The sequence below is a fragment of the Lepidochelys kempii genome, chromosome 11 (genome assembly GCF_965140265.1).
Source record: "Lepidochelys kempii isolate rLepKem1 chromosome 11, rLepKem1.hap2, whole genome shotgun sequence".
In the NCBI taxonomy this organism is placed as follows: domain Eukaryota; kingdom Metazoa; phylum Chordata; order Testudines; family Cheloniidae; genus Lepidochelys; species Lepidochelys kempii.
In genome coordinates this window covers 20,560,024-20,576,190 of record NC_133266.1, presented here as the reverse complement: position 1 = coordinate 20,576,190, position 16,167 = coordinate 20,560,024, and the positions used below count along the sequence as shown (strand labels likewise).

At 38.0% G+C, this 16,167-nt stretch overlaps 1 protein-coding gene across 1 annotated transcript in view; it reads left to right on the top strand.

Annotated features, from left to right (window-relative positions):
* LOC140895919 (von Willebrand factor D and EGF domain-containing protein-like) overlaps positions 1-16,167 on the top strand; it is a 282,268-nt gene that overhangs the window by 163,012 nt on the left and 103,089 nt on the right. Inside the window, 4 exon segments of the mRNA XM_073306827.1 lie at positions 6,037-6,132; positions 6,906-7,001; positions 7,773-7,868; positions 9,651-9,746. Of these exon segments, the coding sequence (XP_073162928.1) occupies positions 6,037-6,132; positions 6,906-7,001; positions 7,773-7,868; positions 9,651-9,746 (384 nt within the window).

The following is a 16,167-nucleotide window of genomic DNA, read 5'->3' as shown; positions in this document are numbered from 1 at the left end:
AGTATTCCATTCCCTGTGATTGTGTGTAGGAGGTCTTGAGCATTGGTGGACCTCAGTCCTTTCTATCTGTTGTCTGGGGCCCAATCCAAGATGTGTATTAGCTCACTATGATACTTTGTCTTAATGAAGCTGCCTATCTTTTTTTTTTTTTTAAGATTAATGCTTTTATTGTTGCTTATTTGATAAAATGTGCTAGATGCTGATAAATACTTTTTACAAACAGAAATGAATAAAATACTCTTCTTAAATGCAGTCTATCCTGACCAAACACAAACATACTGTACTAGGAACACTGAGTTTGATTCAACACACATAGAAGTCAGTGGGATTCTTTCCATTTACTGTCATGGGAACTGTATTGGGCTCTACCATGGCAAACAGACTGCCAATCTAAAAGTCTATCCTTGTCACTTATACATTTTTGTTATACACCTTTACTGTATCTTCTTTCTCTATGTGCCCTAAATTCAAATAAAAGCTTCAATCCATTTTTATTCAAATGGAAAATTGTGGTGTTGGATGCTGGCCAGATAACCCATTTTTCCCCTGTGCATATTCAAACCTTATCTCTACCTATTGGAGGCTTGTTCTATTCATCTGTGTTGGAAGATAAATAATTTTATAATTGTTACAGTAACAGTTTCTAATGATATCTGTTCTGATGTTGCTTAGTTCTCTCAAATGCTGAAACAGAATAGCACATAAGTGAAATCAAACATGAAGCCTTGATTTACTGGAAAGTATGCAGGACCTCAAGTCATAGTATGTACAGGCTCCATATCCATTACCTAGATTTCAAGTAAGAAGTCTATATCATTTCAGCGATTTGTAGAACTGTCTCAAAATGTGTACAGCCCCTGTAATTTGCAGGTATTCCAAAGGGGATAGTGGCGAGACCTGTAAAAATGATATGATCGTATTTTAAAATAAAAATTAAACACAATGAAAGTACTTTCAGAGGTGAGGGTTGTGGCAGATTTTTTCTTTTGAAAAAAAATCTGATGTTCATAGAAAACACTAACAACATCTCAACTTCTCATCTTTGGGTTTTACATTATAAATATTATATAAATTTGACAGAAAGATTGACTATCTGTCACAATCGTTCTCTCCTTATTGAAATTTTATGCCATCCAAAAAGGTTTTAAACAAAAAAATCACTGTAATACTTTTGTACAATTTATAAAATATTTGTGGAAAATTGTGTGTCATAATATAGAGGAAATATGTTTTAGAAAAGAATTTAAAACACCCAGTATATTTCTATTCCTGAGGGAATGGCCCAGTAGATGCATTTCTTATACTATGCGATAGCACATGCTCTCTCTCTCTCTCTCTGCAGCTAATGTACTGTTTTCACCCTCTGCTTCTCTCCAGCAGCAGAATTTCTTTACCCTATATTTAATATTCAAATGTCACACTAAGTGTAAAATGTTTTGACATCACAAACAGCATGTTTTTTCCACAGTTCAAATACCTCTTAAAATGTGGAAAGGGCAGGAGGAAGGAAGTCCACTGAAGTGGACATAATTACTTGATATCTTGCATGCAAAATACACAGTGAAGGAAGAAATAATACATCTGAATGTCACTTAGTTTAAATTGCCTGGCATAGTACTTGGTCACACAAGTTTTATGAAATAAAGCGTATGGTCATGTACTTTAAAATCATGGTGCATTGCTGCCTGTCTTTAGACACCTGTGTGTCCAGAAAAGTGCATAGTGTTAGAACACTGTTCATTCCTGATTAATAAAGAAAATCTTGTATGTAAATGCTGTCCCTGTGTTGCAGTCTTTCAAACGCACATGCAGACAATAGATCGACTAATGCAAGGGCTCCTAGTTTCCAAGCTATAAGACTCCCATTGACTTCCATAAGCTTTGGATCAGGTTGTTATAGTCCAGAGATATGGGTTGCTGTAGTTACTTAACATAATTTAGGATCGATGCCAAATATCTTTTCTTTATAAATATCCATTATTTCCCTCGTCTGCTTCCACCAAGTATAGTTACATTCAGTAGAACAAGTTACTCTGGAATCATGAAAATCCTGCAGTATGAGACACCATGAGTTACTCCAGTAACTATCATAGGTGAATGTATTAGTTCAGATAAAGTATGGGAAAGATTTATTTGCTAAACTTAAACTAAAGCTACATACACCTCTTCAGATGTTTGAGAAAAGTTTGACTCTCCCCCTCTGCCTCCTCCCACCCACCCACCCCAGACCCCTTTTCATGCACCTCCGCACTTCCTGATTTCAGTCAGGACTGGAACTGCAAATGTTGACACCAATGGAGTTGGGCCCTCTTACATCATCACTGAATTTTGCTTCATGTCACAGTTTACATGCATAGTATGTCCCCAAAGCAAATCAGATAAGCTCTCCAGTCTTACGGATTTCAAATTCATAAAACTATATTAATGCAGTATTGAAGACTGCATAGTTAAAAATCAAAAGAAATCAGGAAATGTAAATATTAAGGTTGCCATTTCCAACTATATAACTAATTCATCTGAGCAAAATGTAAACCCTATATCTTTGACTTACTGTAGCTATGCAAATAAACAAAAATGCACTCCATAAATATAAACAATTTCCTAAATAGCCTGTTGAGAGACTTGTTAAAGGTTTTTGAAAGTCCGAATAAATTATGTCAACCACTTCTTCTTTATCAATTCTTTTTTGTAACATGCTCAAAAGAATTCTAATAGAGTAGAGACACTTTATTTTCCTTTACAGAAGTCTGGTTTATAACTATCATGACATGCACTATAAAGAGAATTAGCTATTCATTGTTTCTTAACTGCCATTCCTTATCTCCTATTTTAAAAGTTCCAGTAATCCATTCAGGCAGCAAAAACAAGACTATGATTTAGATGACCAATCACAATCCTAAACTGAAAAAATTATCTAGTTATTTAGTGAATAGTTACAATTGATAAATATACGTGCAGAAATCAGGACAGTCCATGTACCATTTGCAAATGGAACAAGGACACATTTGTTGTTTAATATATTGGTACTTGGCCATACACCTAGTTCTTCATAAAATCCATGTACTGGCAGTGGAACTGGCTTCATTATGTTAAAACTGATGCTAAGTATTTGCTTATTGATATGCCTTTTTATATCTGTGCTATAAATCTAAGGCATTATCATTTTTCAGCAGTTCTCTAAAGATCTATTGATCTTAGAAATTTGGACTTAAATCTTCCCCAGTTTATCACACCCATGAGCCTCTGTAGATTTCTTTATGTTTAGGAATTGGTGTTTCAAGAAGTACTTTTATTTTATCTGGGTCAGCAATTAATCCATCTTTGTTCAACATGTTTCCAGTACAGATACAGTAAACAAAAAATGCACCAAGATTTATGTATTTCACACACTAAATGCATAATTTGTCTATGTCTTTCATTGTGTTTAAGGACTTTAGACCAAATTAAATAATCATCCAGTACAACTTCAACATCAAAGATATGCATTGAAATACCTCAGGAGCAGAACTAATACCAAATGGCATTCATTTAAATTGTTAGTGTCAAAGTGGTTTATTAAAAGTCACTTCCTTAGAGTATGCCTTCTCTAACTTTAATTACCAAAATACACATCCTGCATCTGACACAGAATATTTTTTGCTTCCGAGCACTTCGTTGCAACTTAAAAAGTTTTGAGAGGATAATGTTCACATTATGGCTTTATGTAAATCATGTGAATCCCTGCAACTTGTGGATCCATCTATACTTTATTTAGCCTTCCAAATGCACAGGGTGAGTGTGTGTACCTTTTCAATACCTAGTTCACTTTATTTCATGTTATATATTTTTACTTGTCATCTAGATCAGAAACTAGGGCCACCGCTTGTTCAGGCAAAGCCCCTGGCGGCCTGGGCTGGTGTGTTTACCTGCTGCATCCGCAGGTTCGACCGATCGTGGCTCCCAATGGCTGCGGTTCACTGCTCCAGGCCAATGGGGGCTGCAGGAACGGCAGCCAGTACATCCCTCAGCCCACGCCACTTCCCGCAACCCCCATTGGCTTGAAGCGGCAAACCACGGCCAGTGGGAGCCATGATCGGCCGAACCTGCAGCGGCAGGTAAACAAACCAGCCTGGCCCGCCAGGGGCTTTCCCTGGACAAGCGGTGGCCCTAGTTTGAGAACCACTGAGCTAGATCACAGCAGTTAATGATTTGTTGGTCTTCATGTGCTATTCTCTATCCAGATATCTCAGGTCTAGGAAATCATCTCAAATGTTTCTCAGTATGTTTCGGTCTACTTTTTATGTAACTGTGTGGTGTGTACACCCAACATTTTTAAAATAACTTGGTGGCATAATTTTTCAGACCCAGCATAAGTGGCAGATGTCCATTTATCTTTTGAAAAGGTATTATCAAGTGTTACTGGTTTTAAGAACAAGTTGTAATAGTTACTTTCCCTGCTAGTAGTCCTTTATTATCTGAATGTGGAAGAAGCTTTGTTTACATTTAGGTAGTTATATATTATATAACATTGGAATAACATTGCATTATCTTCATATCCATTTTAACAGATACAACTCTGCCATTCATGTTTAGATTTGTGGACCAAGCTGCTGTTTCTTTTGTACTCTGTGTACTTACAGAATGATCTAAACCAATGCCTTGCTGTTTGCCAAGCATGTGGCTACATTCATTTTTAATTGTGTTGCGTATTTCCTCTTGGATTAAATTCATCCCTGAAAAACAGGGGGTCCCCAAACTGTGGGGCAGCCCCCCTAAGGGGGCACAGAGGAACATTTAGGTGGGGGAGGAGGGCAGGCCAGCCCCCACAGAGGGTGGGGGGGAAGCGCTACCCAGCCCCGCTCTGCCCCCAACTTCCCTCTGGCCCCAGCCCTGGTCTCAGACACAGCAGATAGATCCATTACGAGTAAGGTGAGGCGCGACAGAAAAAGTTTGGGGACCATTACTCTAAAGAGTGCATGAGTGGGAACTAAGTGGTACATAGGCCTTGTGCTGGTCCTCTGTACAGGGATGAACTTCCCCACTAGCATATCGAATTTTTGGATTTCAGGAAACTTTTTAAATCCTATTTTGGATTCCTCTCATTTCTAGCTTTTCCCTTTGAAATCGTGCCATGTTTACTAGCAGCTTATTTTGTACAGAGTCACTGGAAGCCTGAATCTACATGTCAAAGTTTCAAGGAGTTTCCTGCAGCATTCTGTTTCTGACTAGTCATTCCACATATAAGCCTCAATTTTATTGAATCACATAGTTCCCTAAACTGATGTTTACTATTTAAACTGGCTCATAATAGCCTTCATTTCAAATGAAAACCCACTGCCTCGCACAAATGATGTTTTTCTGGAGTTGCAGTACGTCCCAAGTTTATCTATGATTTGTGCCATATGCTTCCTCCTCTTCTTCTTTGGGTAGAAAGCCATGGTATACTACAATATCACATCCTGTAGAGAAATTTATTGCCTATGGTTTAGTTGCTTTCTCTGCAGATCCCACATTGCAGATTAAAAATTCAAAAACTGTTGCTTAAATGGATAGCATTTTGCTACATTTCCTTGCAAAGCCATTGGACTTGGAGGAAGTAATTACTCCTTCTTTGGTTCAGTACAACTCTGACACCATGTAATGTTTACTGAGCATTCACAAGCCAAGAAGAAATACCAAAGACTTTTTAATATTAACTGCACAAGCAGCCTGTTCACACCAAGTCTTCTAAAACATTTGAAAATATCGAGTTCAAAATGTGCGTGCTCAGAGGCTTAACACAGGAATCAATATGCTGTGGCGGTGGTCACTCCCATACTAATATTATATCATATTTGCATTATTACTCCCGTCTTATCAAGGTGATGCCAGGGTTTTCCCACATAATGGTATTGTAAGCAGCCACTTTGTAGAGGAATATTTAAAAATAATAATGCTGTTGTAGGAAATAAAAAAGTAGTGAGTATTGGACTCAGAAATGCATAGAGCTGTGCTCAGTCTATTCTGTAGCATTAAGTTGTGTTCCTTTCTTTGCTTGTCTACTTGTGATTTGTACAGTGTTGTGTGATCCACCTTGTGAGCATGGAGGAACCTGTGTGGCTCAGAATAGCTGTTCCTGTGCTTATGGATTTGTTGGTCCTAGATGTGAAACAAGTATGTATAAGTCAATTTAGTCTTTCACCCCCATTTTGGCACCTGCAGAAAATTATAAAACACAAAAAGCCTATATTTTCCCTCAAAATTATGATTGAATAGAGCAAGAAAATTGAAGTAAAATATATTTAATGCACTGGCTAAACCATTTCTTGGAATATGTTTTCCAAAAGTACATTTATGTTATGTAAAATTAGGCACATCTGTATCCACATTTGTTACATAAAAGCACCTATGGTCAAAAAAGCTTTATTTACAGTAACGATTGTGAAATGCAAGGTTGTGTGAGTGAATACAGTAATACTAAGTTTTGAGAATACAAACAGGCAAGCTTAGCCATTAAGATTCATGTCATTGTGCAAAACAAGTTACAAAATAGGTTCAACATATAGAACACACGGGTGGGGGGGCGGAAGTCAGCCTTCAAAACACTCTATATTAGTTGAATCGCAAAACATATATTACAGTTTCATAACTGCAGTCCTTGCATCTGATTTAAATATCAGGTTGCCTTGACAGGAAAATAATTTTAGCTCTGCAGCAGAATAGTTGAGATACATAAAAGTTAAGAATTTTGGATGCAAGATTTTGTCAAAAACGTGAAGGATTAAAAAAAACCCAAAGGGACAAATTCTGCTCGCAGTTTTACCAGCATAAATCCAGTGTAACTCTTAGTTGCTGCTGGATTTGTATCAGTATTACTGATAGCAGAATCTGACCCTAATCCTTTTCATGTTTAAATTTACTCTTGAAATCAATTGTTTATTTTGCAGTGATATGCAACAGACATCGTCGTAATGGTGGGAAATGTGTATCACCAGATGAGTGCAAATGCAAAACTGGATGGAGCAGTCCTTCTTGTGAAACAGGTAAACATTTAGAAAGCATTGGTGTCTCGTGCATTCATTTCTCTATCTGAAACCCATGTGATTTGCCCAAAATGCTGATCATACTGGGAATTACTAAAGGAATTAATATAAAAAAAGAAATGAGGAGCTAGTACTGATCATGTAAGTGTAAAAGAAGAAAATGCCTTTACTGATGGAGAATGCACATTTTGATTTTGTAGGTGATTGTTTCATAAGCCATGGTAGCCTCTCATCCAAACTATAGTTTCATATTTTCCCAGCCTTATACAGCTGCATTTAATTTAATCTGAAATATCCCAGTGACCCTTAATTTCTTCATTTGCACTTGCAATAATGTAATTCTTATGAAACAAGAAAGACAAAAGAGATAGAGAGGGAAAGCTATTTTAAACAGCCACTATACTTTGAAAAAGTATAAACTTTAAAAATCTTGGGCAAGATACAAAAGTCAAAGCAAATGAATTGCGCAAATCATCGATAGACATCTGAAATAAACTATTAAAGTATATCCACAGGATCCCCAAATGCTTTAAAGCTATGCTAAGGCATCACTGAAATCCAGCCACTGCTAGGACAACCAATACACTACACAGCAGACCTGCTAGACAAATGGGACATTTTTTGCTAGCATTGGAGAAAACTTCTGTTCAAATGAAATGTGCTAGGATATCTTTCAGATTTATGCAGAAGCAAAGAGAACCCAACTCCTAATATTTTAAAACTAAAAGAATGAGAGTAATTGATTTTGATTGAATTTCTATTTATATCCAGCTATCTGTAGCCCTGTTTGCCTAAATGGTGGAATCTGTGTACACCCAAATACCTGTGCTTGTCCTTATGGCTTCTATGGACCTCAGTGCCAAACTGGTAAGAAAGTTCAATATATCACATGGATAGTAGATTCAGGCTTTAATGGATATGGTAAGTGATAAAGTCTATTTAAATGATTATCTGACTTTATGCAGTACGTATTATACAAAGGAATTTGTTTTGTCAACTCCATCCATGCCATTTTCCTGTTATAGTACATTGGAAATCTGCGGGTTTTTTTTCAAGGAGTTGATGTTGGACTAAATATTTATGTATTGCTGAGAACTAAACAATTCATCTGAAATTAATTAGAGCAAGTCATGACAAAATTAACATCTAATTAATAACTTTAAAATATAGCTCTGCTCTGACAAGTATTTATGTTTTTCAAAAAAAGGGATCATCATCTTACTCTATAGTGAGTTTGGTTTAGAGCAAGGTGCGTCTCAAACCAAAAAGTACAAATATTTCTGTGACATTTAACAAACAAAAACCTTTTTTCTGCACATCAATACTTTGTTCCATTTTGAAAGTTGCTAGATAGCCAAACATTTTCTGCAGACAGCAGCAGAGTGCAACTTTTGCTAATAGGCAGAGATCATAGGCCATTGATGCTGCAATTAGTGGATCAATAGTTAAAACTTCTCTCTTATCTCCTTCCTTTGACAAAGACCTGAGCGCACCAAGATATATGCTTGTGTGCTTCCATTAGTTGTCATGATACATATAGAGTTCTGTAGGGTTACACAAAAATGCATCTTTCAAGAACGCTAAAGTTCTTAAAAGGGTCAAAAATCTCATCTCCTCAAGGATGGCCTCTGCCTTAGGGAGTTAAAATGATGAGCACCCATAAAATTACTATGGTTCTAGCACCTATTGATTTCCCAAATAATTCACACTGGAGAGCATTGGAACTGCTTGTGGTTTGGTTCTAGTTTGCAGGGATAGGGGAGGTATGTAGCATCCTGCTACAGCAAAGCTTGTCTCCCTCTCCCCGCCCCCCCCCCAGTACATTCTCCCAGACTTACAGGAAGAAAGACAAGATTCAAGGGCTTATTTAGGCTGCTGCATTATTAACTTAACTCATCTGGGAACTATCCAGCAGTAATTCATAACAGTGCAGGTTATAATTCCTTCCATACTTGTTTCCAAATATTTGAGGGCTGCTATCAGCACCCCACTCCTCCAACCCTATTCTCCAGTTTCTTTAGGGGATGCCTTCCCTCAATCCACTTCCAACCCTGGTTTACCAGGGAACCAGACCTCCTATGCAACAAGCACCAGACACCTGCCACAAGAAGGTGCCACCAATTACCTTGGTTGCCTCCTGCCACCCACAATCAAATTCCCAGATAGCTAACAATTCCCTCCTTAACAAGAGCCAAAAATATATCCTCTCCCCCATCAGAGAGGTTGTCCCTGATCCAGGCATGAAAGAGGACTCCATCTGAAGGGATAGGGCACATATACCCACCCGCAGTTGCACCCATGGACAATTGCTTACCTTAGCCTCTCCTCCAGCTACCACCGCAAGTGATGCTTCCTTCTCTGCCCCCAATCAAAGGAGGCCAGGACCTTTAATGGAACCTGACACCTTTGTTCAGTGACCAGAGAATGCCCCACTCCCATTGAGATTACAGAGGTTGCATTTCCAACAGAATTGCCACTCTTAACTGGGAGAGTAACACTGGAATGAGTTAAACAACTCTCTTGCATTGAGTTATCTTGTTTTTCAAAGGACAGTGGCACATTTACAGGGTTTGATTTCAATCGAATTTTTAAAAATGTTGAAATCATGATGCTAAATTGACCTAAAGTTCTTCTCTTTCACTTTGTTAGCTCTTTGCTATCCTCCTTGTAAGAATGGTGGCCACTGTGTGAGAAATAATGTGTGCACCTATCCTGAGGGTTATGCTGGAAGAAGGTGTCAGAAAAGTAAGCTATATAATTTCCCTTTTTCTTTCTGAACATCTTCTGCTTCAGATATGTGTTTTTGTCTAGGGATGTATTTCCCTCCCATGCATGTTAAATAGAACATTTAACTTGTATTAATGCTCTAATCTTCGATTTTTATACCATGGCACGTATATCAGTAGCCTATGTACAAAAGACAGAGCATCCCATTTCCCAAGCTTTGCTTGCATTCAGTACCGATAGGTTAATGAAAATACCATCATGTCAAGCAAACATTAGGAGTAAGTGTTTTGCTGGAGTCCTATCTCTAAATTTAAATGCAGTTAGATTGAGTTGAACAGTCAGTATTCTGAGATGACTTAATTATTTTTCATTAAATTTACTGCAAGAGAAAATTAAAGCTAAAGCCATAGCAGCTGATTGGGATCCTAAAAATGTCAAAACACCATTCCTTCTAACTTAATTAATATAGTTGGTTAATAATGCTTTTTGCTTTTCCTTTTGCTCCTATCACTTTCAAATGTCTCTTCAACTCCACACAGCTATTCATGTTTGAGGCTTTTATTCTTAAGGGGTAATTTGTTATTTTGGCATTTTTACTGATTCTACTGCACTTTCCAGCATGTGTCATCCAAGGAGCTTAAGGTAGGTAGGTGAAAACTTATTTTTTTCCCCTTAACCAGGTTGAAATTGGCAAAATGAGAACTGTGAAAACAACTGCTTTTGGCAGGAAGAACTTGTAAATTTTTAGAGCACGTTATTTTTCACACACACAGGGACAAAAAGCCAGTGAAAAATTCCTTCCAGCAACAACAGCTCTCTCAGTCCCCATACTGCAGCTTTGCTTCCCTTCAGCTGAGAGAATCGTGATGCACAGTTCCTGCCTGGCTGCAAAATATACAATTGAAAAGTCTATTCTGGCAGGAACAAGCTGGAGGGAAGATTGGCGTGGGGGGATATCTTATGTTCGGCATCTTGTTTTTGAGGTCAGAGTACATTAGAAAAGTGCTGTTTCTAGCTTAAAGTACGCTACCATTGCTCAAGACAGATCAGCAGAAAAGCAGTTGATAATGATTGCAGCTTTAGGGAAGCCTTTTCCTAAGTTGTCTAGCTGCTACCAGCCCACACAATAGTTTCTTTCCACTTAAGCTCTTTTCAAGAAGTGTACGAAGTTTTGCTGCCTACCTGGCTAGCCACTAACTAGCGTAACAAAATTTTCAGTGACTATCAAAATATTCTTGTCCCGTTTTAGCCAAATAAAATCCATTCCTCCATTCCACTCCAGTAACCAGCAATTAACTGTCTGTTTTATTTGGTTTAATATCCTCTGAGATTGAATTAAGGACCATTAATTGTCTATGAGGAATACAGAAATAAGTACAAGGAATTATTTCCATACTTACATGCTGCTGAATGGTCACTGATTGCTAACGGGATTCACATTTGGTGTGTTTTTTTTTTCCCCATTTAGACAGGTCTGCACACCATTTTATAAATATGTTATTTATAATAGTTCAATAAAGTGGTGTTACAAATACATATGGACCTATGGGTTGTTCACATATTCTTTGTATTCAACTATTTGAGCCATCTGACTGGTCACCTAAGACACATGGTATGCTTACTGTTCCCTGACTGAATGTCTTAACTGTCAAAAGCAGGAGGAGTATCTGGAGAAGTGAGCCCCCAGCCACCTGACCAAAGGACTTTTAGACTCCAGCCAAATATGGGATGGCAGCAGTGAGCTCCTGGCCCCCTCCCCCAACAAAGAATCATCTGCTTGGGAGAACTTCTGTCATTTCAAAAAGAAAAGGAGTACTTGTGGCACCTTAGAGACTAACAAATTTATTTGAGCATAAGCTTTCATGAGCTACAGCTCACTTCATCGGATGCATTCAGTGGAAAATACAGTGGGGAGCCCCTTTTCTTTTTGCGAATACAGACTAACACGGCTGCTACTCTGAAATCTGTCATTTCAGTGACTCAAAGTGGCTATTTAATTGGAGGTGGTGTATGGGAAGGTGGGACTAAGAATATAGAGGGGGGTTGAATAGAAAAGGGAAAGATCACATTACAAACACGGAGATAAATGTTTGGTGGGGAGGGTTTTCTAACGCTTTGGCAGGCTTTTCTGTGTGCCTCTGAGATGAGGATATAATCCATCTGTGCCTTGGGTGAGGATTTTTTATTTCTTTCAGGATTTATTACTTGCTATAGTAATTGCATAGAGCCAGTGGATATCCTTACACAAAGAATGAAGGGAAAGGAATAACTATATGGCAACAGAAAGGCTGTAATGAGTTACTAGAAAATAAGTTAATTGAGGGGTTAGCGATATAACAATTCCCAATTGCAGACTATCAAGACCTACATGCATGTCAGTTTCAAGTCAATTGTGCAAGGTGAGAGAATTGTCTGCTTGCTGGCTTAAATGCCATCAGTTCTTTTGGAATGTGTGAGAACACATTGATTGGTGCTAAAACAGTTCAACCAAAATTCGGAATTATGACATCAGCAGAATTTTTAAGAGAAAACCATCCATTGGATGTCACGCTATCAGGTCCTTTTAATTATGCCTTACAGACTTAATATAAACTAACAGAGTTACATTAAACTCTTCCAGGCTATTAGTGTTTTCCCCCAAGTTCTCAGAGTAGATCTATTCCTAGGACTTTATTCTTTCTCTTACACTGGTGCAAATCAGGAATAGTTCCATTAGAATTAAACTAGTGTCACACTAGTCTGAAAAGGATATCCTACCCTTAGTCTGTGTGTAGTGAGTAACTACCTGGGATATTCTAGGAGGAAATATTATTTGTATCAGTTGAAACATGTCAGTGTCCAGCAAGATGAATATACAGTAGGGTTCTAAATCAAATTATTTAAATGGCAACTTGAAGGAGTTCTCTGCTGATTAGATAACCACCATATCCCAAATGAACAAACTCTAAGGCTGGCAGCTAAGATGTTTATTAACCCAGTGTACCATTATTACCCAGATCCACTGAAATTTTAAATTAAACAGTCAAAATGTAAATGTAAGATAAGAAAAAGCTGCAAAAAGATGCTAAAACAAATTAAATGAGATGGAATGTAAATTAAATTGTTTCATTTCCGCTTTCTTCTGCCTTTCCCTTTTCTAGTGCTCAGTAAAGCTCCCCACACACACACTTTCTCACTCTCTCTCTCTCTCTTCATAACTGAAAGAAGATGGGGAAGTCAGTATTCTTGTGATGTTAACAAGGGTCTTGCTGGTCTGCAGAGAAGAAAGGTTGGAGGCAAAGATGAAAATGAGTCCAAACAGTGTTGCGTTGAGAACACTTTCCCTCTGGGCACCTCCACACCCTGTTTGGGTGCTTTGGGGCATTTTTCCTTTTCTTGTGAATATTTCAGGTGAAGGACTGAGAAGGAAGTGGCCTTATTTATTGCTGGCAGCTTCACATTTTCAGTAAAAGGGGAGAATGAGAGGAGAGGGAACATAGCAGCCAATCAGAGTAGACATATTTGCAAATTGAATACAAGTTTATTTATGGCTTGAATAGTTACCAAATTTATTATTTCACTTCCAGTGTTCTACACCTTTGCATTCCTAAATGAGTCTGCCTGACAGCTACCATTTTGTTAGACAGAGAGGATGCACCATGCCTCCGTCATTCCGACCTTTTCTTTCTTTTTTCCTTACTTTAAAAGGAAAGACATTCAAGTTGTGAGTGTATGTTTGTTCTTCGTCTAAGCAGACAACAGCTATGTAAATCACACAGTTCTCATTGGCTGAAAGCTGAATACAAGGATTTGCACCTGTGTTTACTGACAACCGCACAGTGATTATGCAAACCAGACACCCACAAACAGAGTGAGGAAATGTCAGACCTGACAACAAAATGTACAGTTACGGATCAGTAACTGTAGCAACTTTGTATTCCCACTGGGTGAGAATTCCATTCTGTACAATCAGTCTTACTCAGTATAAAGAGGCAAACACTGGCAGTTCCTTTAAATAAAATATCTTTCGTGATCGGCTTTACATCAAACACACTTACAGCTGCTTCAGTAATAAAGAAAAGCAACTCATGGTTTGTTCTATTTCCCTTTAAGGAAAGTGCCATGTAAAAACAATCTTGGAACTTCACTTTCTTCCTGGGGGCTTAAACACACTATTCATATTGACACCTTACAGAAATTAACAGTAATGAAAATGTTGTAGAATTCCAGATATTTATTACCTATGTTTTGTATAGCTTACTTTAAAAATAATGCTAACTTAATTAAAACCAATAAAAGGCTTGATCCTCTATTTTTTCTTTAAAGAGAGATTTCCATTTATCCTTTTTAATCTACCCTCTAACTCACCTCTGGCATTTTCCTTTCTGAATCAAAAATCTGGACACAGCTCCCTCTGGAGCTCATCAGCAAGTGAAATTCATGTGAGAACAACACAACATTCTTCCACCCCTACGCTGGGAACTCCAAACAAATTAGCAACCCGAACTCTAATATCTCTCTTAGCAGTATATCATGTTGCCACTTGTCAAATCTAGATAGCTAGTTGGACAGACAGGTTTTAAAAAATAGAGACACCCCAAAATTCTGCACATTTCTAATTCTTCTATGAAGTCTGGTAGAAAAATTGGGGCTCAACTCTGCAAACCCATAACATCACATGAGTCATCACACTGAAGTTGAGGTTTTGCACATTTGGGTCCCAATCTTTGTAGACAACTTTTTCTTCACTCTAATAGTTCCTGCAGGCAGGATTTATTTTCAAAACACTGCATACAATATAACTCAGTCTTATTCTTCCAACTTTGCTTTCCTCCCCTCTGGATATCATGAGGATGTTGCTAGTCTGAGAGCTAGAGGCAAACTAATTTGGAAATGTGAACATGTGGGTTTGTGAAATAGCCTTTTGCTAACCACTGCAATATTGTGTAAATCACTCATTTATTGTATCCCATCCTTTCCATGTGGGCTTCTGTAAATTAGAGCCTTCTAGATTGTAGAAGCAGGTAGTTTACCAAATTATACCTGCACCAAGTCATCTTTTTGACAATTTGTAATATATTGTCAGGAATATCTCCATTCATTAGGCACAACCGATTGAACACTGTATCACTGGGACAGAGGAAAAGGAAATGGAGGTCTCAGTTGTGACTCCTCCTACATGCCCATGCAGGAGAGTAAATTAGCATACGGTACCACCTTACTCCTTTTTCCCAGATATTCATATCATGGGGCATAGCACAAGAGGGAGAACAATCTCTGCAGTGCTGCTAGTCTCCCTTCCCACACAGGAGGGAGGGGAACAATCATTGCCACTGATGCGTGGAGGGGAGCCAGATATAGGATTCCCCGGAGCAAAGAAGAAAACAGGGACAAGATTGCATCTGAGGCTCACAATCTTGTTCCTGTCTGCTCCTGGGGCAGCAATACTAAGTGCTGCCCCTTATTCACGGTGCGTGGCAAAGCCCTTTTTAAAAGACGACATTCTCTTCTCAGATGTACAGATGTGGTTGTTTACATTGACTTTAATAGGAATTCTGAGCATCTATGGGAGGAAGTTGTCCCTTAATCTGTATATATCAACGTGTGCAAGAATCCATCTGGGTAGGAGTTAAAGTATGTACTGAAGAGTGGGCCAAAAGTCCTTACTCAGTGTTTACTCATTTCATGGGCAAAACATCTACTGGCTTCTTTGTGAATTTTACTTGAGAAAGGACTCTAGAATTTGATCCAATGTTTGCAAATAAAACCAGCAAACCCAATTGCCTAAACAAGACAGTGTCTGCACTCTGCTTACTTTTTGAAGGCTATGATCAGCTTTAATTGCCAGCTGTCACCAGTTACCACACAGCTCTTTCTAACCGAGCACATTTATTCTTAAAGTGAAAGCATAACAGAGAAAACATATTAAAGACAATAATAGTTCTTATACTCATGCTGTAAGCCTACCAGAGGTCAAGATTGCCTGTATTTTCTTTTTCTTTGCACAGAAGAAGATAAATTGAGTTGCAGCAAGCATCAACAAAGGCTTAGCCCACTCACAGCAATGAAAACATGTCTAACTGACTGGTCATAATGTACGCACAGACGCTGCAAAACCAATCAACAGAGGAAAACATAAATGTATAAGAGAATCTTCTGTCACCTCTTATTCATGCATGACAAGAAAGCTGCTGAGCAAAACAAATTATATACACATTTCCACAATGCCTCAATGACTTAATGAAATATAAAGTCTACAATGAAGGGAAAATTTCTCCAAACCCAAAACTTCTAAAAAAATGGGAATAAAATCTATGCAGAGAATACACCTTGATATTCCACATATTATGCATTAAAAGGCTGCACAGACAGAATAAGTATTACTGTATTCTACTTAAGATATAGTGATGCAATGCAACTGAAGTCAATGCAATTTGCAACAGTATAAGTATGATTTTTT